We start from the raw sequence: 24,817 nt of genomic DNA, 5'->3' as shown, positions 1-24,817 counted from the left end.
ATGGACTGATATAACCAACTGTAAAAATAGTTTTGAGGTACGTGAAAATCTACTAATATGTGAACAATTCACGATCACGTACTCAACTGACATGCCAATGTTCCTAAAAGAGAGAGCACCAGAAGATGTGTACGAAATGATCCTGCTGACAGAACAGTATGAATGACAAGTTCAAATATAATTATCTGAAGTTGAAGCCGGAGGAGACTGACCATAAACATGATGCCATCATAGATGACAGGGTTTTGAGAGATGATAAGTTTTTATAAATTTGGACACATTGCAGATGAGTGCAAGTCTGTCACCAGCAAGAAAAAGCAAACATTTCAACATAAAGCAGCTGGAACTGCCTACAAAGATGGTGCTGGCAAGAAACAAGAAAAGAGTGACTATCACCATGGATGTCAGAAGAAACAGAATGTGGGCAACCCATAAGATTCGACACAAGAAGGAAGGGGAAGTACTGTGCATGACTGATAGTCAACCCAAGTTAGAAAATAGATCAACCGTGCCAGTTGTGATTGGAGCATATGACAAAACACTAAGAGATGCCAAAAATCACAATATTCCCACAGGTAAAGGCTTCAGTAAGAACAAGTAAGTGAAAATCCTACGAGACATTGTGTGCAATAGCGCAGCAAATAGTTTGTTTGTTTGTTTGTTTTTGAATTTCGTGTAAAGTTACTCGAGGACTATCTGCGCTAGCCGTCCCTAATTTAGCATTGTAAGACTAGAGGGAAGACAACTAGTCATCACCACCCACCGCCAACTCTTGGGCTACTCTTTTACCAACGAATAGTGGGATTGGCATTATAACGCTCCCACGGCTGGGAGGGCGAGCATGTTTGGTGGGATTCCAATCCGCAACCCTCAGATTACGAGTCGAACGCTTTAACACGCTTGACCATGCCAGGGCAGCAAAGAGAACCAGTCTTGTATCTAATGATCAGACGATGGGCAAGATGCATCTGTGTGTGATGACTGATGAGACAGTGAGAGCTTCCCATAGCAAAAATAAAGGTAGATACTCCATACTGGGTAGGATACCTTGAAGTCATATATATGAATACAACGAGTTTCTTATAAAAGATAAATAGCTATCACACCAAGACAGCTGACAAAGATGGAACCCGAACAAAGATATCAAAATAAGTAAAGAAATGACTGGCAAGCAGAAGAGAAACCAACAGGAACGACCTTATGCATTACAGGACTGAAACGAAGATAAGGGATCCTGTCAAGATAAAGCTCTACCAGATACCCTATGTGAAGAGAGGCAAACAAGAGAACTGCAAATGTTGGTGAGAGAGAGGTTTGGATGATACTTTGCGTATGAGCAAAAAGCAGTCTTTGTATATTTTATATATAGTGTACGCATGATGAAACTTTGTAGAATAGTGTAAACATATTTTGAATATTTTTTCTTGAAGAGAAGCTTATTTTGGACATACAAAACTGCTCAGTTTAACAGTTATTAGTTAGTTTACTTTGTGACTTGAGTATACTTAGTTTCATAGTAAGAGTATTAAACCTTAATTATTTTAAAAGCAATACTTTTGACAAGTCATTTAACAAAACTTAGAAATTTATAGGACAGTCAACATGGTTTCACTAAGATTTGCCTCACAAATTTTTAATATTCTTTGAAGAGGTTACTGTTTATGTAGATGGAGATAAGGGTGTAGATTTGGTATATCTGGATATTCACAAAGTATTTGACAAGGTGACACGTAAAAGTGGAACGTAAATAAAATTATATTTTCCTGTGTGGGAGTAAGATAGTAAATTGAATGAGAAAAACACCAGAAGTTTGTTACAAATGGAGTTCAGTCACATTGGGTTGATGTCACAAATTGGGTACCTCAGTCTTAGGACATTTGTTCTTTTTCTTCTTTACATCAATGACATAAATGAAGCAGTAATCAATAAGTTACATTTGGAGATGATATTAAGATCTTGGGTGTTGCTAGCTGTAAAGTGGATACTGCTGATTTACAAAATGATTTAGATTATTTAATGTGTTGGGTAAATAATTGGCGAATGGGTTTTAATTATAATAAATGCAAGATGGTACGTGTAAATTATCCTAATTTGAATTATAATTATAATTTGTATGGTAATAATCTTAACAATGTTATGGAAGAAAGGGTCATTGGTGTTATATTCGATCAGTTCTCTAAGGTCATCCAAGCAGTGTGCTGTTGCTAGTGGTAAGATAAATAGGATTTTAGGTTATGTCTACAAAAATATTGAATACAAGTCTAAAGAGGTTATAATTTCATTGTAGAGGTCACTGATTAGGCCAAATTTAGGATATTTAGAAACACTGAATTGCTAGGAAGGGCTTAGAAAGGTATTCCTAGGATGGTGCCTGGAATGGAAAGGTTGTCAAACGAGGAAAGACTGAAATCTCTCCGTTTGTTTTCTCTTGAAAATGAAAGGTTAGGTGGAATCTAATTGAGACGTTTAAGATTGTAGAAGGAACTTATTACGTTAATACATCAACATTTTTCATACTTAACAGCGAGAGTTATAGAATTAGGGGACATAAATATAGATTTAAGCAAGGTAGAAGCCGTCTTCAACTGAGACAATTTTATTTTTCTAACGGGGTGGTTGGCCTTCGGTACGTATTTCCCTTTGATATTATGGAAGTATTAAATTTAGGTGAGTTTAAGAAATAGCTTAATTAGTATATGAAAGAGAAGGACTGGCTTTAAGATTTTATTTTGTTTTGAAATTTAGTTTAGAGAAAGGAACAGCCAAGAAAGACGGACAAGTCCCACGTTGTCCCAAAATCTCATATTTAGATATAATAATAGAAAAGTCTATTTAATTCGTGCCCAGCATGGCCAGGTGAGTTAAGGCGCTCGACTCGTAATCTGAGTGGCGAGGGTTCGAATCCCTGTCACACCAAACATGCTGGTCTTTTCAGCCGTGGGGGCATTATATTAGCATGGTCAATCCCACTATCCGTTGATAAAATAGTAGCCCAAGAATGGAGGGTGATGACTAGTTGTCTTCCCTCTAGTCTTACACTACTAAATTAGGGATGGCTAGCGCAAATAGCACTCATGTATCTTTGCGTGAAATTGAAAAAACAAACAAACATTTAATTCGTTTCTAATCTAGCAGTTCCACCATTTCTCAATAGATATATGTTTGAATTGTGAGTTTCCCGGTAGTTGGGCATAGTTCACTTTTTGGTTGTACGAGTAGAGTTAAATTTGTTCACGTGCGTAAATAAAGGGATTTGATTAAGTAGTAGTGTTACAGCTACAGTTTTTAAGTTATAATTCGTATAATTAAAAAATAAACAGTAATGCCACGTGCTTCTCAAAGTTCCCAGTCAAATTTGAGAAAATCGAGTAAGAAAACTACAGACGAATATGATGAACAATACGATGATTTGGTACGTTTTCTGAATTATAAATAATATACAAAGAATGCATGGAGTACATATAAGCAGCTTGAACTTTTATAATGTGTCTTATTAGCGTAAATAACCCTTCTCCTAAGCTTTTAAGATGAAGCCTATAACTAAGATTTAAGCAGTATTCCACATCTTGAACAGTTGATAGATGGAAATTTATTAATTAATAGTTTTAGTTTAGTTTGGAGTATGAAACAGCTAAGATGGACCAATAGGTCCCATGTTATCCCAAAATGTTATCGTTCACAAACAGGGCTAGTTTAGGCTAAACTTTAGACTCTGTCATTGTTTAAGTTACTTAGTAAGTGTAACTAATTTGTGTTATGAATAATCAGGATACTTTTTTTTTCAAATTAAATTTTAAGAGTGAAGTTCCACATTTATGCGCACTGCATAATTAGAACATTTATTTTAAATATTCAAACAGACGGTCAGTAAAATCAGAGTGTTTGATGATAGAAGTACATGCCCATTATTATTAATTTAAAGAGATGTGAAATATATTGCCAAGTGCCAGGGACAAAAATATTTATTTCAGGAACATATTTTACTGTTATGTTCTATTCATTGAATTTTTTTTTTTTCATAATGTTCATTCTATTGCTATTCAAATATTCAGGGTAGATTTTTATGGTAGGTGTGCAAGTTCATGTAAAGTTATAACTGCAGCAGTCTAGCATATAAAAAAATATATATATATTTAAAAATGGATGCCTATGAACCTTAGATCCAAACTACATACACAAATGTAAATATCCCTTCAATATAAAAACCATTAGTTGCACATCCACATGCTATTTAATCAACGTTAAAATGAATGATACTATTAAACTGATATTGTCTATAGCCCCATAAAGTTAAATAATGAAATGCTTGTGTAAATATGAAAAGTAATTTTAGATTGTGAACTGCTATTTTTCAATGGTTTCCATGTTATTTTACATGTTGCTATATAAAATCCTATTGACTAAGTGTTTAAAAAACATAAATATATGAATGAATATATATGTAAATGAAAACCTTAGATACAGAATACAGTTTTTGACATTCAAGAACATTGAACTACCATTGGTATTATAAATATAATACCGATTAGATAATAGCATTTTGATTGAAAAGGCTTAGGAATATAAATGATTTTGTCCTAATATGTAATAGAAGGTGCAAAATTTGAATTAAATAAGTAAGTTTTTATGTAATAATTTTCAATAACTACTAAATAGTAGTATTTGATATATGACATTTTGCTTACAAGTTCTTTATATGCATATGCATTCACATAATATCTGTATCTTCATTACTATTTTTAACCTCTCAGTCCTACTGATTACCACTATGGGATTAACATCTTCATGACTACAGACAATTCTAATATTTTTCAGGAACAGAAATTACTGTTATAAATTATGTAAGTTGAAAAGAACAAAGGTCCTAACACTGTACTCTGAGGTACTTCACTCGTGACATTAATCCAGCTTCACATCATACTCTGAGGTACCTCACTCGTGACATTAATCCAGCTTCACATCATACTCTGAGGTACCTCACTCGTGACATTAATCCAGCTTCACATCATACTCTGAGGTACCTCACTCGTGACATTAATCCAGCTTCACATCATACTCTGAGGTACCTCACTGTGACATTAATCCAGCTTCACATCATACTCTGAGGTTCCTCACTCGTGACATTAATCCAGCTTCACATCATATTCTGAGGTACCTCACTCGTGACATTAATCCAACTTCACATCATTCATCTTCCTCTTCTGTTTTTTATTCAGCCAATTTTGTATCCAATTTACTAATTTAACCCCTATGCCTATAAAGTTTGTTTGTTTAAACAAGCCTTTTATGTGGCACCTTGTAAAATGCTTTCTGAAAATCCAGACACACCAAATCTACACTCTTACCCTCATCTACATAAGCAGTAATCTTTTCAATGAATGTCAAAATATTTATTAAGCAAGATCTTCCCTTAATGAATCCATGTTTATTATCCAATAAAATTCTAAATTTTGTTGGATGACTTTGTAAAAGATCTTGTATGAGATTTTCAATAACTTTTCCCATTGCTGATGTCAGACTAATGGATCTATAATTACTACAATAATTTTTATTACTTCTGATGTCAGACTAATGGATCTATAATTACTACAATAATTTTTATTACTTCCCTTGAAAACAGGAGCAATATTAGTGAATTTCCAAACTCCCAGCACCTAACCAGCACTCAAGGAAAAAATAATAGCATGTGGATATTACATCAACTCCTTAACCACCTTCAAAACCCTTGTATAAATGTTAATTGGCACAGGAGAATTTAAAATTCCTTTAAACTTGCTAGGTTTTGTTAACAATCTCAGAATTAACATGATCATGTTGTTCAGTCTTGTTTTCATGTAGTAACTGTTCAGGATAAAGATTGTTGGTCAAGTCTTCAGTAGTAAAAACTAAACAAAAAATAGAATTAATAACCCAACCATCTCATAATTGTCAGATATATTAGTCTTCATGTATAATCCTTTAGGGGCCCTACTCCTGCTACAGCATTTTGCTTACTTTAAATTTTACATATTTCAACTGACAGTTTTTATGTGGTGTTTACCATTTGACCAACTGTCTTTATCTTGTGTCATCATCCATATATGTCATCAATTTAAACTTATGTTTCATTAGTTTTATAATTCATACCATTTGTGGACTTATTTGAAGTCACATTTTACTTCTATAAAGAGCATGCCTATCTTGAATATTTTAGAGTCTGATTTCAAATTTTATCTCCAGTTAATTCACTTGCCAAATTTACATTAAATAATTTTTTGTTTCATCTCTTCAAAAATTTTTCAAAGAAATATGTATATAAATCTCATGATTCCTTATTTCCATATATAGCAAAGTATAAAATCTAATTGAGCAGTGATCACTTACTCTCACAAGTTTCCTAATGTGTGCCCTATCAACCATATTTTTTTTTATTAGAAGTTAACAGTATATTTAAAATAGCACTGTTTTAGTATGTTCTCTAACCAGTTGTTGATTATAACCATCAGTTTCTAAAACCTTGTCTGTCTCATGACTTGACTAACATTTCCCAACATACACAAAGAAATTAAGATCCCTATAATTATAACCACATTAACAGTTGAATTCTTCATCTCACTGTAGAGTTACTCATTAGCATTATCTGTAACAAATTCCAACTAAAAACCTTCTCCCCTTATAACCACTAAAAGAAATCCAAGTAGATTCAGTCACATTGTTTGGACATCATCAAGTAGAACCAACTGTAATTCACATTTTACGTATGAAGCCACTCTTACCACTCTATCTGTATTAAACTTTGTATTACAAAGCAGTTTCTGTCATGAAAACTGTTATGCATTAGATAAGGTTTCAGTTATTCCCATTAGATCAAAAATCCTTTCTTCCAAATTATATTCTAATGTCATTAAGTTTATTTCTTATACTTCTAAAATAACAATAGTAACAGTTTAACCTACTATTAAATTTACTTTTTTACTGTACTTCTCTCTGCATCTCATCCACTGCTGGTACAGAGGTAAGTCTATGGATTTACAATGCTAAAATCAGGGGTTCGATTCCCCTCAGTGGACTCAGCAGATAGCCTAATGTGGCTTTGCTATAAGAAAACACACACTCCCTACATCTCATTTCTAATTCATTTATCTGGTTCTCATCCACACTCTAGTACTAGTTTAAAAGTTGCTTTGACAGTCAGCCCCTACTCTAATTACATGTGAGCCATTCTTTCCAAAAGCTCTCTTTTCATTCAAGTCATCCTACAGGTCAACCTTTTCATCCTTATATATTAACCTACTATGCCTAGCATTTAGGTCTGGTGACCTACTTACAGTTTTATTCCCACAGTTATATTTTGTCAGTATTCTTGACAGAATGAAGTTATTATGACTCTTTTCTTTGATTGCCTTGTACTTATCAGTTAGCTCCTGATTTACTTTTTAATTAGTTCCTTATTACTCTACAAAGTACTACATCATATTCTCTGTCAGTTATATCCTCCAGTCATACTCGGGGTAGCACAACCAATTCTTTTCTCTTTACTTATGCCAGAGACTATACTATTCATGTACCATACTAAAGAATGAGATTATATATGGTTAGTATTAGAATAACTTTTATCTGATATCATTAGCACATCACTTATAACGTCTTTAACATTCTCTGCTATGTTGTGTCAAAAAGTTGAATTTTTAATAATGGATGAAACCATTTGCATTAATTAAGGTAAATAACTATTTAAATAATTGCTTTAATTTCACCATATGGATCTGCACACACTGTTTTACTTATTGTGAGGATGGGTTATTGTTTCAGTGTAACAAAAGATAGAGACATATATACAATAGAAGATAAAAACTTTGTTTCAGACAAAGTGGTTTATATGGAGAATCAAACTAAACAGTTTTACCAATTTTATTTGGGAAATGTTGAAATTTCCATGCTTTTTGCTATGACACTGAGTTAGTTGTAAGCAAAAATATAATAGTACATATATAACAAAAAGTGGAGCCCTCAGTTATCCAAAGACTATTGAATTACAAGATGGTTTGTAACTGATTTATCCAGTAATACATGTACAAGAAAAATTAAAATTTAACAGAAGTGAAAAGTATCAACAATAATATAAAATTGTATTTTATGACATTACATACTTCTAATTAAACTGGTATATTAGATTATCTGTATTATACACTGGGGTAATTTTTAATTTTAGTCTGTCTAAGTATATCTTTTAATATTTTAGCAATAAGTCTGAAGGCTTATAATGCTAAACACTGGGTTTTGATATGTATCAAGATTTCATTCTAATTGTTCTATGATGCACAGCAGGCATCCTTTTACCTCATGTGTGTGTTCAGGTTGTGTTGGGGTGTCATCCAATTGCACGTTGTGTAGCTTTGGGCTTAACTGCAAACAATCTGAGTAGATTATTTGATGAAATGTTATCCCTAAGGTACAGTGAGACATAGATAATGTAGATTGATAATCCATGTGATTTATATAACACCAACTCTTACAAGAAGTATATTTTGTGTTTGTTTAATCTTTTCATAAAGGGAGATGAAAGTGTGCCAACTCAAGGCGGAAGTGGACGCAGCTCTGTAAGTCTTCTACCAGAGGAACTTCAGTCTTTGGTAAGCAAAGTATAGTCTTGGGGAAAAATATGCACACACACATATTTAAATTGTAACTGGAGTTTTTGAAAGTCTGCATGGTTATACTATATAGTCTGTCCAGCATGTTAAAATGAAATAGCTGTCTTTTAAACTGTTGATTCAACATTTTTAAAAGGTTTTTATTTCATGTGTTAGAATGTTTATTTTTTTCAGTTTCTTTATCAAACTAAACAAACAACAAGAAAAAATAATATAATTGTGTACATGATATTAAAATCTGTTACACAATGTGTATTTCTAGGTAAGTGAATTGTGCTACATAAAATGTTTGTTCCTATGTAATGTAATTGCATTACATGATGTGAGTTTCTAGGTGAGTTGTGTGATGTGTGTGCATTTCTAGGTAAATGTATTGTTACATGATTTGTGTGTGTTTCTAAGTGAATTATATGTTGTACATTTCTATGTAAATGTATTGTTACATGATTTGTGTGTGTTTCTAAGTGAATTATATGTTGTACATTTCTAGGTAAATGTATTGTTACATGATTTGTGTGTGTTTCTAAGTGAATTATATGTTGTACATTTCTAGGTAAATGTATTGTTACATGATTTGTGTGTGTTTCTGAGTGAATTATATGTTGTACATTTCTAGGTGAATGACACTGTGTACTACTTGCTTATAGCAAACCAGAGGAACTGTCCAGTTAAGAAGCAGGGTATGTAGTGATACAACACATCTTAAATATTGACACTATTTTTATTCACTCTTAAATTGTTTATTAAAATACTTACATGGTATGTTATTAGAAATATTTTAGAATAGGTGTATGTTGTGATAATATACTCTACCTAAAACAGTTGTTGTTAACAATATGGTGATCCTATAATTGACATTCAGTATGTTGTTTTTCCAAATTTAACTGCTTAAGGCAGACTTTGACAAATATTTTCAGATTTAGGAGCCAGTTAAAAAACCCTGGAGCCAGGGAAGCCTAGCCTAATTTCACTACTGGTTGTATTGGGAGATTTGGGGACTGCACTAGTGCCTTGATTATACGTTTTTATTTTATTTTCTCTACATTTTCTCAAAGTGATTGTGCCATTACAATTCTAGACAGTAATTTACATTTTGGAGAAACTGTGACTTAGAAATTAATTTTGATTACAAAAGTTTAGGTGTTGCATGACATCAGTGGTTTTCACATGCCGGATCTGGCACGCATACAACTCGTAAGTCGGCCAATTCAAACCTAGCCTTGCCCCATTTACTTTTGGCTGTTGAGAGAGGAATACAAAATATTTATAGCTTTTTGGCTAACTTTATTTAATTAGAGATTAAAAACATAGTATCGTAAAACACACAAAATATGCATCAAGATTTCACTCTAACTGTTCTCTGCTGCACAGTGGGCATCCTTTAACCAACAGATATATGTTCAGGTTGTGTTGAGGTGTTGTCTTTCTTGCACCACAGATGTATGTTCAGGTTGTGTTGAGGCATTCTTTATCCACAGATGTATGTTTAGGTTGTGTTGAGGTGTTGTCTTTCTTGCACCACAGATGTATGTTCAGGTTTGTGTTGATCCATCCTTTATCCACAGATGTATGTTCAGGTTGTGTTGAGGCATTCTTTATCCACAGATGTATGTTTAGGTTGTGTTGTGGTGTTGTCTTTCTTGCACCACAGATGTATGTTCAGATTTGTGTTGATGCATCCTTTATCCACAGATGTATGTTCAGGTTGTGTTGAGGCATCCTTTATCCACAGATGTATGTTCATGTTGTGTTGAGGCATCCTTTATCCACAGATGTTCAGGTTGTGTTGAGGTGTTATCTTTCTTGCACATAATCTGTATCTTCAGTTTGTTTTAACAAATAATTTTTTGTAATAATTCCCAAGAATAATTTCCACTATTTTCTGACTTATTTCTCATAGACATTAATAGGTTACAAATGTATTTTCATGTCTGTTGGAGAAAATATTTCTAAAGTTGGAGCTATTTATGACTTTGTTAATGATTAACTTAAACTAAAACAGGAACAGGAAATCAAAGGAGGAAGTATTATACAGGAAAATAAAGTAAAATTGACCTGTAATGCATGAAATTCAGAGAAACTGGATCGTGAGCGACCATCATCTGGCTTTAAAGATGATGATTGTGAAAACTTTTTTAATTTTTCACGATAAGGCAATTGAACAACAGTAAAAAGAGTAATTTGAAACAAGGAATTTAAATATATTAACAAATTTTACTTAAATTAAATAATGGGCTAACTAGTGAGGTACACCAGTACTTTAGTTATCTGTTGTCCATGATTTTTCTGCTTTCTTCAGACTAGTGTGGATAATTGAGGCACCAGTTTATGTGTATGTATTCTTGCATCAATGAGTGTATGCTAACATTTACATGACATGAACAGCCGCTTGATAATATTACTTGAACTAACTGCATTTGGTCCTGTCTGGGTCTAAATTTGTGCTTTGATTGATTGAATTGAGAGAAAAAAGAAAAACAAAATTGTGTGAAACTGGTGACTTGTGCAACCAGAGTGCTTCATTCCTGAAAGTGCTGAATCTGTCATCATTAAAATCTTAGAACCAATGTTTGATTTAGAACTTGAAGATAACAATAATAGTTTCAGACTTCCAAGATTCAGAACTGTAATAGATTTGAGTTCTATTCAGCACATGCTTACACTCAAATAAAATGGGAGAAATTACTAGGTGCTAAGGTGTAATTTTTATTTGCTGTGGTGACCTGGTAAGTGATAATTCAAAAACTCTAAAGGTAGTGCTGGTTCATGGATTCTAGCAAATGATATGTTTGTGCTACTAGTGAATATTCTTCAATAACTGCATCCATTTGAAGTGATGTTTTCAAAACATCTTCTCACATCTCTGTTGAAGTATCTAAAACATCTGCTCTCTTTATCAGTTGTTTGAAGGTTATCTTAGGTCTTCAGGAACTTGTTCCTTTAATTTTGGAAATAGTGTATTAGGAAGTTTTGTCAGTGTATCTGCTCGTTTAATGTGCTTAAGTGTATTATGAAGTTTGTGAACAAAACTTTATGTGAAAGTCATCAGACCTTGGAGAGTTAATGAAATGTACAGAGTACTGTAACAGGAAAGTTGGTACATGTATTTAGTTTCTGAATGTTAGGATTCACTTGTAGAGTTTTGGTCTGCTTCTGCCTGTTTCTAGATTTGAATGACATTATATCTTCTATACTTTAGTTCAGTCTGTTTAAAAGTGAAGCTATGCTGTGTCTACACTGTCTAAACTCTCTTTGTAACAAGTATAATACAGAAGGAATATTGTGGTTGATGAGTGGTTGAAAGCTGTCTAGAAGTTGGAGAGTGTGATAAAAAATATTTGGGAACAGTCAGAAGCTCCTTAGTAGTTGGAAAATTATTGAATTAGTAACTATTTGCTCACAAATTAGAAATGTTATGTGTTGTAATTGGATAGTTAAAATTAAATAGAAGAAGGTACATTGTAGTGGTTGAGAGAAGAGTTGGGTAATTTAATCACTTACCTTCAGACAGTGATTACATCAAGTGTTGTGTAAACTAATTGATTAACCACATTGACATGTCAAAGGTCATGTCATCACATTTGTTAATTTGCATTCAAAATTTTTGAACTACTATTTTACAGATTTATGTTGGTAAATTTGGGATCAAATTGTAGAGTATAATTCATATTCTAGTATTATACATTAATGTTTTAATTTAAATATTAAAAAAAACACCTAAATATTCCTTTTTGATGTCTAGATACAAAGTCTGTAGTTTCTTATGAATCAGATACTCAAATTTCTGATAATGAAAAGCTAGATTATAAAATGAGAAACCTGTTTTTCCTCTTTTCTGTTTTAGTTAATAATATATTTATTGAATCAGTCAGGGTGGCCCTCCCACCTCTTCTAATTTTGAAAATACCTGCTTACATACACTTATTTCAGCCAATGATATGTATATAACAATTCAGAAGCTCAGAATATCCCACTAGTGGCTTTCTCAGCATCTTTGAAGTATTTGGGCACCAAACTTTCTTTTCATGCAATAATTCAAGTGGTAAGACATTTGTAATATTGACATTTCATACATTTTTATCAGACACAAATACAGCTTATTTACTAAGCTTGATAAATCGTATGGAATTCTATGGTATTGATATAAAGTAATTTATGATTTTTGGTTGTTTCAAATTTCACATTCTCCACATGAAAAATTTGACAAGGCTTAGCAACCCACAACAAACAGCAAATGAGTGCATAGTTCGAAACTAAAAGAGATAATTGTTTGCTACACTTCTTTATTTACCGTTCTATGTTTTAAGAAAAGTAAGTTTAAGAACTTTTTTTGCAAACAGTAATAATGTACAAATGTATGATAACTGAAATGTGTTTTACAAAACACATTAAAACACAGGCAAGATATATCACTTTGTAAAGGACAGCATTATATTTTTGGATATGATATCATCAGTGCATGTGCACTAGTTCAATGCAGCTTCTGTAATGTTAGTCAGGTATGGCTAGTAGGTCAGTATAATAAAAACAATAAGTAAATAAAATATATATGTATATAACTTTATAAGATTCAAGCTATTTGGACTAAATGTTTATATTTTCGTGTTGTACTTTATTGTCATTCTAGAATTTAAAAAAAAAATAAAAAAAAAATTTATTTCCAAATTTTTATGATTACAAGATCATCAAATCGACCCAACCCATACAGGGATACAGCAGTGAAAATACAGTTATGACAGAAAGTGTTCGAACTCCTGCATCCCGAGTGGTTTTTTGCTCATAACTTAAAAAGTATCATGATTAGGCTAATAGAAGTATGATGTATGTTATAAATATAATACTAACACACATCTACATAAATATTTATGTAAATTGAACGACAAATAAACTGTTTATAAACAAATAACCAAAAATAGGAGAAGCAGAAAGTGTTCGTACATTAAAGAACATGTGAAAAAACTGATTCCCATAAAAAAATTTGTTTAGTTTGGTGAATTAACTACATCATACCATTCCAGAACTAGACACTGGTTTCATAATTATTGGATTTAGCCACAAAAAATGAACTTCCAGCAATTTAGTGCCGTCTCCGTAATTATCTGCTTGGTCATCATGGTGAACAGGAAACAATTGTCCAGCAATTTAAAAAACCAAATTATTGTAAAATACAAATCTCGTGTGTGTCTTTCCGGTATTGCGACACAACTTAATGTGCCAAAATCTAGCAACCTCCCTCGCTCCAGATGCCTCACCAAAATTCCAGAGAGAACCAGGAGGAAGGTTCTCAGAGAAGTTAGTAGGAACCCTTGTTTAACACGTAATGACATACAGAAACTGGTAAGGGAAACTGGGGTTGAAGTAAGCACCTCTACAGTTACGAACATGTTACGCTCTCCTGGGTTCAAAACATACCGTCCTTGTAGAACTCCATATTTAAAGCCTGTTCATTTAGAAGCACGATTGAGGTATGTAAGAAAGCATGTAGATAAACCCTTTACTTATTGGAAGAGTATTCATTGGCTAGACAAGACTAAAATTGAGCTTTTCAGCCACAATGATGTTTGCTATATTTTCCGTAAGAAGGGGGAACGAAATCTTCCAAAGAACACCGTCCCTACAGTTAAACACGGAGGTGGCTTGATCATGCTATGGGGTTCCTTCAGCTCTTTTGGTGTAGGCAGCCTTCACCGCATCAACGGAATCATGAAAAAAGAAGAGTGCATTGATATATTAGGCACTTATATCAAGAATGATGCTTGGAACTTGCAGCTTGGGTGTCATTGGATTTTCCAACATGACAATGACCCTAAGCACACATCGAAATATGTGCAATCCTGGTTGCAGAGGAACCATATAAGCGTTCTGGAGTGGCCATCCCAGTCACCCGATCTCAACCCAATTAAAAACGTTTGGCATGAGTTGAAGACCAGGATTCATCAGCGTCATCTGAAACACTTGCAAGAGTTGGAGGCCTCTGTAAAGAAGAATGGAACAAAATACCAATCGAGTACTGACAAACGATCATGGAGGGATATAGGGAGAGATTGTGTCAAGTAATTCACCTGAAAGGCTACACAACTGACCATTAAAGTAGATGCACGAACACTTTCTGCCCCTCCTATGTTTGGTTATTTGTTTATAAACAGAGTATTTGTCATTCAATTTACATAAAAATATATGTAGATGTGTGTTAGTAAAATAGTTATAATACACCATACTTTCATTATCCTAATTGTGATACTTTTTAAGTTATGAGGAAAAAACTACACACAATACAGGGGTACAAACACCTTCTATTGTAACTGTATATATACATATAAAGCATTTGATAGTTATCTAGATATTATTTGATAGATTTTTTAGGCAAATCCATTCATGATGAAACTTTGTAGAATGGACGGCAACTGCCTGTTGTGGAGACACAAGTGTAGAAGACGACGTTTTGAAAGTCTTCTGCCTTTCGTCTTCAGGTCATCATGTGCGTAGGTGTTGTCAGTCTTTTTGTGTCCTGGTGGATTGTGGAGAGCATGTTGTGATTGATTGGATTATCACTGTTTCTGATTGGAGGAGAGATTTCCTGTAGATTCAACCAATGGTAGCCACAGGTTTTCATCTCTCATCTGGAATCTCTGTTTAGTGAAGGTTTTTAATAGTGTTAATGTAAAATGATTCTTTGATTTTTCTTGTCTTCCAGTATTTGCCTGTGTCGGTGATTCTAGTTTTATCCCAGTTTATGCTGTGTCCAGTTGACGTGTCATGCTCCACAATGGCTGAATTTTGTGTTTTCATGAGCCTTGTACTATTGTTATGTTCTTTTTTTTCTTGTCGTGAGTTTTCTTTCTGTTTCTCCAATGTATGTATTGGGAACAGGGAATTTCATAGATGAAGTTTTTGAGATTATCTTTGGTAGGTTACTGTTTGTTTGTTACCAGGATGCACCTTAAGGTATTGTAGAATTTCCATTGGACTTCTGTGTTGAATAATTTGGCTATGCATTCGAGTTTTTCACTGAAATGTTGTAGGTATGGTAGGTAAATGGTGGTGAGATCTTTTCCTTCTGCCGTGGTCTTCTTCAAGGAGTTTTTGATGAAGGAGGAAGTGTAGCCATTCTGTTTAAAACTCTCTATGATCTTTTGGTGTTCTGCTTCAAGGATGTCTTACCTCAAATGTTTTTTGCTCTCTTGTTTAGGCATTGGATTGTACCATATTTTATCAAGATTGGATGATAGGACTGGAAGTGTAGGTATGTACTTGTGTGGATGGGTTTTCTGTATACAGTTGTGGTTATTTGTCTTGCTTGTTTGCTGATGAGTATGCCAAGAAATGGTAGACTGTTTTGTTCCTCTGTTTCCTTAGTGAAGTGGATTCTTTTGTCTATGGAATTGAGATGTTCTAAGAAGGTTGGTAAATTTTTATGACCATCGGGACAAATAACTAAGATGTTGTCAACATAAAGTCTGTATAAACTTGGTTTTATGTGGATGAAAGGGCTCTTTCTTCAAAGTCTTCAAGAAAATGTCTGCTAGGATTGGAGAGAGTGGTGATCCTATGGCTAGACCATTTGTTTGTTCAAAGAAATCTTCATTGTATTGGAAATAATTTGGTTGTAGGCAAATGGTTGTTAGTTTCATTATGGCATCTATTTTCATATCTATTTGGCTTTTATTGTTATTAATTCTTTAACAGTTTTCCAAATTTTTAAGATGGTTATACCATTAAAATTTTATTTTACAATCTAACTATGTTGTTATAGTTTGTTTGACTTTAATTTGAGGGTGCTTGACAAAACCCAAAGATACTATTAATTAATGAGCCCATTGGGTTAAGTAATTAGAAAATACTACTAATCACCCAGATCTAGTTGAGAGTTATATAGAAGCAGAAGGTGTTAATAGTTATATGGCAGTTGAAATATTAGAAAAGTTTTGTTGTTATTTTTATGTTGGTGAAGGTTATGTAATAGCAGAGTAGTTGATATGTTCATGTATAGTGGTTGGAAAGTTGGTGAATGTTATGTAATGGTAAAATAGCTGACAAGTTCACATATAGTGGCTGGATCGTTGGTTAAGTTTATTCATTAGTGTTACATAGTGCCTGCAGAGTTGAGCTGGTAAAAATTGTGAAGAAATTGTTTTAATCAAGTCTTCCCTCCAGACATTTACTAAATGTTGTACTACATGTGTAGGTGTGTACTTGGTTAAACTGTTTTATTATTTAAGATTATGCAAAACATTTTACTTACAGGAAATTTCTGAGTTGGTGCTTGAATTTTTCAGATATAGTGAAGAATGTTTTGAAGGAAAAGTCAAAAACATTTCCTTTGGTAATTCAAAAAGTCAAGATTATTCTTAAACAGGCAAGTTTTTGTTATATACATACATACATATAGAATAGTCCAGTAGTTGTTTTGTAGTTTTACATGTATGCACACTTTCAGTATTCTGTGAGTTTTGTGTTGTAGTTTGACATGTACATATCCATGTAGAATATGCATAATTTTTAAACTATGTGTTGTTTTTTATTCTACATGTAACAGTTATGGATATACTGTCACTAATGTTATAATAGTGACACACTGGTATAATTATGGACTTGCGGTGTTAGGAACCACGTTTCAATACTTGTGTTGGGTACAGCACAGATAACCCATTGTGTATCTTTGTGCTTTACTTCAAGTAAATAAACTGTGAAAATGGCTATCTCCACTTTGTCACTTGCTTCATGGCTTAAAAAGAAAGCATACCACAGCTAAGAGTGGTTATACATCAAACTATTGACACATTGGAATTATTAATACCTCAATAACAGTGCAGTGATGGTGAGTTTTAGAATTGATAGCATTAACTATTGATGTATTTGACATTCTACAAATTTGATTATTAATCCTACTGTTTGTTTATTTAAGCAATTTCTCAGTAATTTCCCTTTGCTTTAGACCAGTTTTATAGTTTCTATTCACCAAAAAGCTTAAGAGTTTGTGTATTACATGGAGAGATATAAATTTATATCTGTTTTATCAGCTAGTTATATCACATAATGTGTTACACCTCCTTCATCAACTGGTGATATCACATAATGTGTTACACCTTCTTCATCGGCTGATGATATCACATAATGTGTTACACCTTCATCAGCTGGTGATATCACATAATGTGTTACACCTTCTTCATCAACTGGTGATATCACATAATGTGTTACACCTTCATCAACTGGTGATATCACATGTGTTACATCAGCTAGTGATACCACATGATATAATGTGTTACACCTCCTTCATCAGCTGGTGATATCACATAATGTGTTACACCTCCTTCATCAGCTGGTGATATCACATAATGTGTTACACCTCCTTCATCAGCTGGTGATATCACATAATGTGTTACACCTCCTTCATCAGCTGGTGATATCACATAATGTGTTACATCCCATCAGTTAGTTATACTTCATCAACTGGTGATATCACATAATGTGGTGATATCACATTGTGTTACACCTTCTTCATCAACTGGTGATATCACATAATGTGTTACACCTCCTTCATCAGCTGGTGATATCACATAATGTGTTACACCTCCTTCATCAGCTGGTGATATCACATAATGTGTTACACCTCCTTCATCAGCTGGTGATATCACATAATGTGTTACACCTTCATCAACTGGTGATATCACATAATGTGTTACACCTCCTTCATCAGCTGGTGATATCACATAATGTGTTACACCTCCTTCATCAGCTGGTGATATCACATAATGTGTTACACCTTCTTCATCAACTGGTGATATCACATAATGTGTTACACCTTCTTCATCAACTGGTGATACCACATAATGTGTTACACCTTCATCAACTGGTGATATCACATGTGTTACACCTTCATCACCTGGTGATATCACATGTGTTACACCTTCTTCATCAGCTAGTGATACCACATAATGTGTTACACCTTCTTCATCAGCTGGTGATATCACATAATGTGTTACACCTTCTTGGTGATATCATCACCTCCTTCATCAGCTGGTGATATCACATAATGTGTTACACCTTCATCAGCTTACACATCACCTCCTTCATCAGCTGGTGATATCACATAATGTGTTACACCTTCTTCATCAGCTGGTGATATCACATAATGTGTTACACCTCCTTCATCAGCTGGTGATATCACATAATGTGTTACACCTCCTTCATCAGCTGGTGATATCACATAATGTGTTACACCTTCTTCATCAACTAGTGATACCACATAATGTTATATCTTCTAGTGATATCACACACTGTGTTACATTTTCTTCATCAGTTAGTTATACCACATAATGTTATACCTTCTTCATCACCTAGTTATACCACACACTATTTTACAAGCCAAACCTGTCTAGAATAAAAGAGAAACAAGCACCGAGTTGAATTACTTTGTGTTTTACAGGTGTTTGGAATGAATTTGACTGAACTTCAAGGTAGACCTGGTCTATATCTGTTGCTAAATGATTTAGATATAAAAACTGAATTCAGCGAGCACACACTGAACTGGTGAGTGAACATTTACATAATAATTCTTCACTTGAACTTGTTAGAATTAATATATATTATCAGTTATCTAATACTAACCAAAAACCTTGCACTGTGTATTAAGTCTTAAGAAGCTATGTGAAGCTCCAAAACACTTCAATATTAGTCTTAAGTTACATTAATAAAATGTTGATAAGTTTACATGTACTCTATTTCTTTAAAAATAAGTTTTGTAATGATAAGAGTGGAGATGTTGATTAAATTTTTATATTGTATAATATTTAATACTTTGATAAAAATGTGGATGTGCTAAACTGTTTTCTTAATGTTTACTTTAAAGAATCATAGTTGTATACTTAAAATGAAAGTTATGAGTACATAATGGAGTGAAAGTCACTACTGACTCCTAAAATAATTTCCAAAGATCCATATTGTTAAGCCAGCTTAATGGAGTACTTTAATTAATGATTTGGTTTGATGTGTGTTACAAGAAATAAAGGATTTTGTGTTGCACTAATCAGCAGTGTAGGGGATGTGGCAGTGAACTTTCATCAGAAGTACACAAGTTTAAACCTTATTGTTTAATGATGGCTATATTCTATTTGTATTCTTTTAACTTTTCCACAGGTTAATAAGTGTTAAATAAACAAGTGTATTAATGTATTTAATTTTAATATTGTAGTTTAATCATTTCTGGATAAAAATGACAAAAATTCAAATTTGATTGAATGAGGTAAGTAGATTCTTTATGTTCTAAAATGTCTTTTATTTTTTAAATAAAAGACCACATGATGCATGCCACTTTCAGTACTTCATAAATTATGTGAAGGTTTCAGTTCATATAAGTCTTGTTATAAGTGTACTCGTCTTTCTAATAATGAAAGGTCTGAAGAAGAAAATGGAAAAACTGGACTTCTATTTTTCATCTTATCTTTGATTTTCATGAATGGAAATGTTGTAGTAGACAGTAAGTATCCTTTGTTTGACTTATTAGTAGAATATATTTAATTATTTTATACGAAGAAATCAGTTTATTCACTGTGATCTATTGTCCATTTACATTAACTTTATTGTTATAAAGGATGATGATTCATAGAAACAAATTGTGTATAACATTGGCAGATGTGGGAGGAAAAATGTTTTGTAAGTGGAGTAGATCAGATTAGAATTAATGGGTTGGTGTGAGATGGGGTAAATATGAGGATGTTAGATTGGTTAGATGAAGTAAATAGCACATAAATAGCTCATAGAATAAGGTAGATTGAATTAAAATAAAGTGTGTGTGGGATGGGGAAAAATAGGTATGAGATAGCTTGTAATAAAGAAATAGAAATGAAATGGCTTGAAATATGGGGTTGAAATTGGATGAAATGGCTTGCGAAGATAGGGTAAAAATGGAAAACTGGAGTTTTTGTGAATAGCAAATTTAACTATACATTTTAGGTACTGCAGGTTTGAGAACATTTAACAAAATATTTGTCTTCAATACATTTTTTTTTTAGCCATACATTTCCAAAGATAGTAATATTACAAGGTATGTTGTATTTTTAAAATATATATTATTATTTATTTTCATAAAATTAATGATTTTTAATTTATTCCATATCTTAATTGTCAGTGAGTTTTTTATTTGTATCCAATTTATCCTCTTCTTAGTGTATAACTTTAATTTTTGGGAACCTTCAATGTGCAGATATCATGTGGACAACTTTGAAGAGGCTTGGACTGGACCATGAGTAAGTAAATACTTAAATGTTGTCTATATTCTCTATATCAATTTTATAAATCAACAGTGTGAAATCTATGTTAATATAGTGTGTGTGTGTGCTGTATATATAATATAGAAATAATAAATACAATAGATATAAAATGCAAGAATTGTGGGATTGTTTCCCTTTACAGTACAATATTATAATTGTGTCAGAATAGCACAGCGCATGTCGATAGTTCATTATAACTGACTGTAAGTTGTAAGGACAGGTGTGAATGTTACCTCCAAAAGAATGAGATATAGATAAGCACAAAGTGGTCAGATGTGTAACCACTTAAAGGTCAGAGCCTGGGAGAGATGACTGAACTACCAAGCTTAAATAGGCATCAGAATAAACAAATGACCAAAGCTGAGAGAAATAATATATTCTTTATGAATGAATCTAAACTTGAATTGTTTAATAGCAGAGAGAAGAATAGTAGGCAGTCAGTGTGTAAAGCACAGTGAGGGAAGCATTGCATCTCAGTCACATGTTGGAGACCTGCATAGAACTGATAGAATCCTGACTATTGAGAGATACAAGCAGCTTCTTAACCAACATATCAATACCTAAGGAACAAGACCTGTTGAGAAGAGATCCATCTTCCAGAGATCCTAAGTATGCAACTAGAGTGGTGAAACAGTTCTTGAAAAAAAAAAAAAAAAAAGGACATTGATAGAACACTTGTAACCATAGCTTGATTCACAGGATGACCCAATAGGAATATTATGAGCTTGTAAATAATACAGGATATTTGGAACAGTATTTCACTGTTATACTTGAAGTAGCACATAAACAAAGTGCATTTAAATATTTACAAAAATAGTATAGTGCTGTACAAATGTTATACATTTCTCTCTATTTCTTACAAACCAAGATTAACAAAATATTGTAGTTTTTATGTAACTACTAATGAAGTAAATCATTTAAGTGTAATATTTGTTTGAAAAGTTAGTTTAACACCAACAGGTTGGAAGAGCCTGTGGGTAATGAATGACAGATATTTTCACTCTTTCTCTGATTTTGAAACTAACAGGAATGTGGAAAAACAATTTTTAGCTTACATGATTTTTATGATAAATTTTAGACCTGGTGATAATTTGTTTTTAACATTAATATCTTAATCAAAAGTGGGTAAAACTAACTGTAGTTGAGAGTTTGATGTCAAAAATATTTTTAAATTGCCTTTCATTACTTACTGTACTCTAGGTTTTTTAAAGATGTTTTCCCTGAGGATCTGTATCAGAATATATAAAGATTGTCTTCATGTAATTGTTGTTTTAAAAGTATTAGCAACATGGATGGACATTTTCACAGGTAAACCATGTTTCAGGCAGGATAAATCTGTTATCAGGCCTGTAGTATTAGCAACATGGATGGACATTTTCACAGGTAAACCATGTTTCAGGCAGGTTAAATCTGTTATCAGACCTGTAGTATTAGCAACATGGATGGACATTTCCACAGATAAACCATGTTTCAGGCAGGTTAAATCTGTTATCAGGCCTGTAGTATTAGCAACATGGATGGACATTTTCACAGGTAAACCATGTTTCAGGCAGGTTAAATCTGTTATCAGGCCTGTAGTATTAGCAACATGGATGGACATTTTCACAGGTAAACCATGTTTCAGGCAGGTTAAATCTGTTATCAGGCCTGTAGTATTAGCAACATGGATGGACATTTTCACAGGTAAACCATGTTTCAGGCAGGTTAAATCTGTTATCAGACCTGTAGTATTAGCAACATGGATGGACATTTCCACAGATAAACCATGTTTCAGGCAGGTTAAATCTGTTATCAGGCCTGTAGTATTAGCAACATGGATGGACATTTTCACAGGTAAACCATGTTTCAGGCAGGTTAAATCTGTTACAGGCCTGTAGTAAACCATGTTTCAGGCAGGTTAAATCTTATCAGGTATGTAATGTTTGAAGTATTTCCTGTCTTATGAATCAACCAAGACTTAAAAGTGTACAAGTAGATTGTCTATTGTCTAATGAAAGAACATGAAGTAATTCACCTTTCTATCAAAATGTTATAACAAACTTAACATTACAGGATAGGTCCTCACTCATTATTCGGTGATATAAAGAAGTTAGTAACCCAAGAATTTGTTCGACAGCAGTATATCGAGTATACCCGTATACCAGGCTCAGATCCTGCCCTGTATGAGTTCCGTTGGGGCCCGCGAGCTCAACTTGAACTCTCTAAAAAAGAACTACTCGAGTTTGTGTGCTACGTAAGTGTAATCTTGTGTTTTTTGTTCATTAGAAGATGAGATTTTATGTCTGTAATTTTATTACAGTGATTATTGTACATCTCAATTTAGCAACTAAATTTTCATGGGCTAAAAATAAAAAATTAATGAGATTTTATTGATTTTATAGCTGAGTATTACTAACAGATAGAGTACTGATCTCATGAAACAGTGTATTTGAAGAATGATAATGGAGACAGTATATTTGATTAGTTATGTTATGTGCAAGCATATCTTTGGTTTCATATATATAGTTAATTTGGTTCAATTTGTGGATCACGTAGATTGTCACTAAATGTATAACTTTCTAGTACCTTACTGGTGGTGATGTAGATTTTCACTAAATGTATAACTTTCTAGTACCTTACTGGTAGTGATGTAGATTTTCACTAAATGTATAACTTTCTAGTACCTTACTGGTAGTGATGTAGATTTCCACTAAATGTACAACTTTCTAGTACCTTACTGGTGGTGATGTAGATTTTCACTAAATGTATAACTTTCTAGTACCTTACTGGTAGTGATGTAGATTTCCACTAAATGTATACCTTTCTAGTACCTTACTGGTGGTGATGTAGATTTCCACTAAATGTATAACTTTCTAGTACCTTACTGGTGGTGATGTAGATTTCCACTAAATGTATAACTTTCTAGTACCTTACTGGTGGTGATGTAGATTTCCACTAAATGTATAACTTTCTAGTACCTCAGTGGTGAAGGGTTTGAAACTACTGTACGACAGAAGTGAAAATCAAGACATTAATTTCTTTTAATACAAATCGTGCAGCGACTTTTTTTTTACATAGGTGAAAGAAATGAGTAGTTTTGTTGGTTTAAATGTATTATTAAAAATGGTATTAATACAACATGAACATGACTTGCCATTTTTCTCTCTACAATGCATAATGAAGGAAGTTTAAAGTTCTGTGAAGAATGTTCATTGTAAATATAAAATATCATGGTTCAATGTATTAAGTGCAAGACTCAAATGTTCCATCTAAATAGAAATCTGTTAGTATAAACTTTCATTAAATGAACATCCTGCTGTCCCTTTTCTGTCTGCATGTTTAATTAACCCATCAAGTTATAATCCTTTAAGTTGTCTGAATGTCTTTATAATGTGGATCCTGATAATGTTTAAGAAAGGTTTAGATTATTTTCTCTTGGTGAAAGTTCTCCAACTTGTGAGATGAATGTTTCTGCTGCCTCAAGAAATGTAAAAGTTGTAGAAATATTCATTGTTTTTCAAAACTTCTTAATCACTTGTAATCCAATTATATTGTCAGTTATTTGCTAAAAACATTTTAATATTTCATTTTACAACTGCTAATTATTTCATTATTAGTTATATGGGAATAATATGCAACCTGAACAGTGGACATCTCAGTATCAAGATGTTCTAAGATCTGAAGAGCAAGATGAAGACTAGGGAACAAGTGTATATTAACATGTTAAAACATAGTGGGAGTCTGAGCAAAGTTAGTTTTTACATTGTGAAATGTGGATTTATGGAACTTTTGAAAATCATTAAGTATATAACACTGGAGTGGAATATTAGTCTCTGAGAGATGTACATTAGATTTGTTTGGTTGTATATTATTATACATTTTCAACTTCTTCCTGCCAAACTTTCAATAAAGAAATGTTCATTTTATATTCTGGTT

The 24,817-nt window shown here is 32.9% G+C and overlaps 1 protein-coding gene across 2 annotated transcripts; it reads left to right on the top strand.

The window, feature by feature from the left end:
• The first annotated feature begins 2,926 nt into the window (after window positions 1-2,926).
• Window positions 2,927-24,807, top strand: MAGE (necdin, MAGE family member). Of its 2 annotated transcripts, none has more exons than XM_076462870.1 (9): window positions 2,927-3,412; window positions 8,535-8,612; window positions 9,250-9,313; window positions 16,910-16,989; window positions 19,060-19,163; window positions 20,027-20,109; window positions 20,836-20,878; window positions 23,022-23,135; window positions 24,499-24,807. In XM_076462870.1, exons 1-9 carry the CDS (start codon window positions 3,323-3,325, stop codon window positions 24,554-24,556), a joined length of 714 nt encoding a protein of 237 aa, XP_076318985.1. In that variant the 5' UTR covers window positions 2,927-3,322; the 3' UTR covers window positions 24,557-24,807. The 2 variants fall into 2 exon arrangements, with proteins under 2 accessions (XP_076318985.1, XP_076318984.1); XM_076462869.1 differs by having other exon boundaries at window positions 2,934-3,412; window positions 22,955-23,135.
• The last annotated feature ends 10 nt before the right edge of the window (window positions 24,808-24,817 follow it).

This window comes from Tachypleus tridentatus, chromosome 10, assembly GCF_004210375.1.
Source record: "Tachypleus tridentatus isolate NWPU-2018 chromosome 10, ASM421037v1, whole genome shotgun sequence".
Lineage (NCBI taxonomy): Eukaryota > Metazoa > Arthropoda > Merostomata > Xiphosura > Limulidae > Tachypleus > Tachypleus tridentatus.
The sequence above is the reverse complement of the archived record's forward strand: the minus strand, read 5'-3'. Positions and strand labels throughout refer to the sequence as shown.

Bases quoted from the DNA above. Each gene is read 5' to 3' on its own strand.
- MAGE (XM_076462869.1), top strand. From the start codon at position 3,323: ATGCCACGTGCTTCTCAAAGTTCCCAGTCAAATTTGAGAAAATCGAGT. The intron at 8,613-9,249 runs GTAAGCAAAGTA...GTACATTTCTAG, and splicing joins CAGAGGAACTTCAGTCTTTG to GTGAATGACACTGTGTACTA. The intron at 19,164-20,026 runs GTGAGTGAACAT...TAATAATGAAAG, and splicing joins AGCGAGCACACACTGAACTG to GTCTGAAGAAGAAAATGGAA.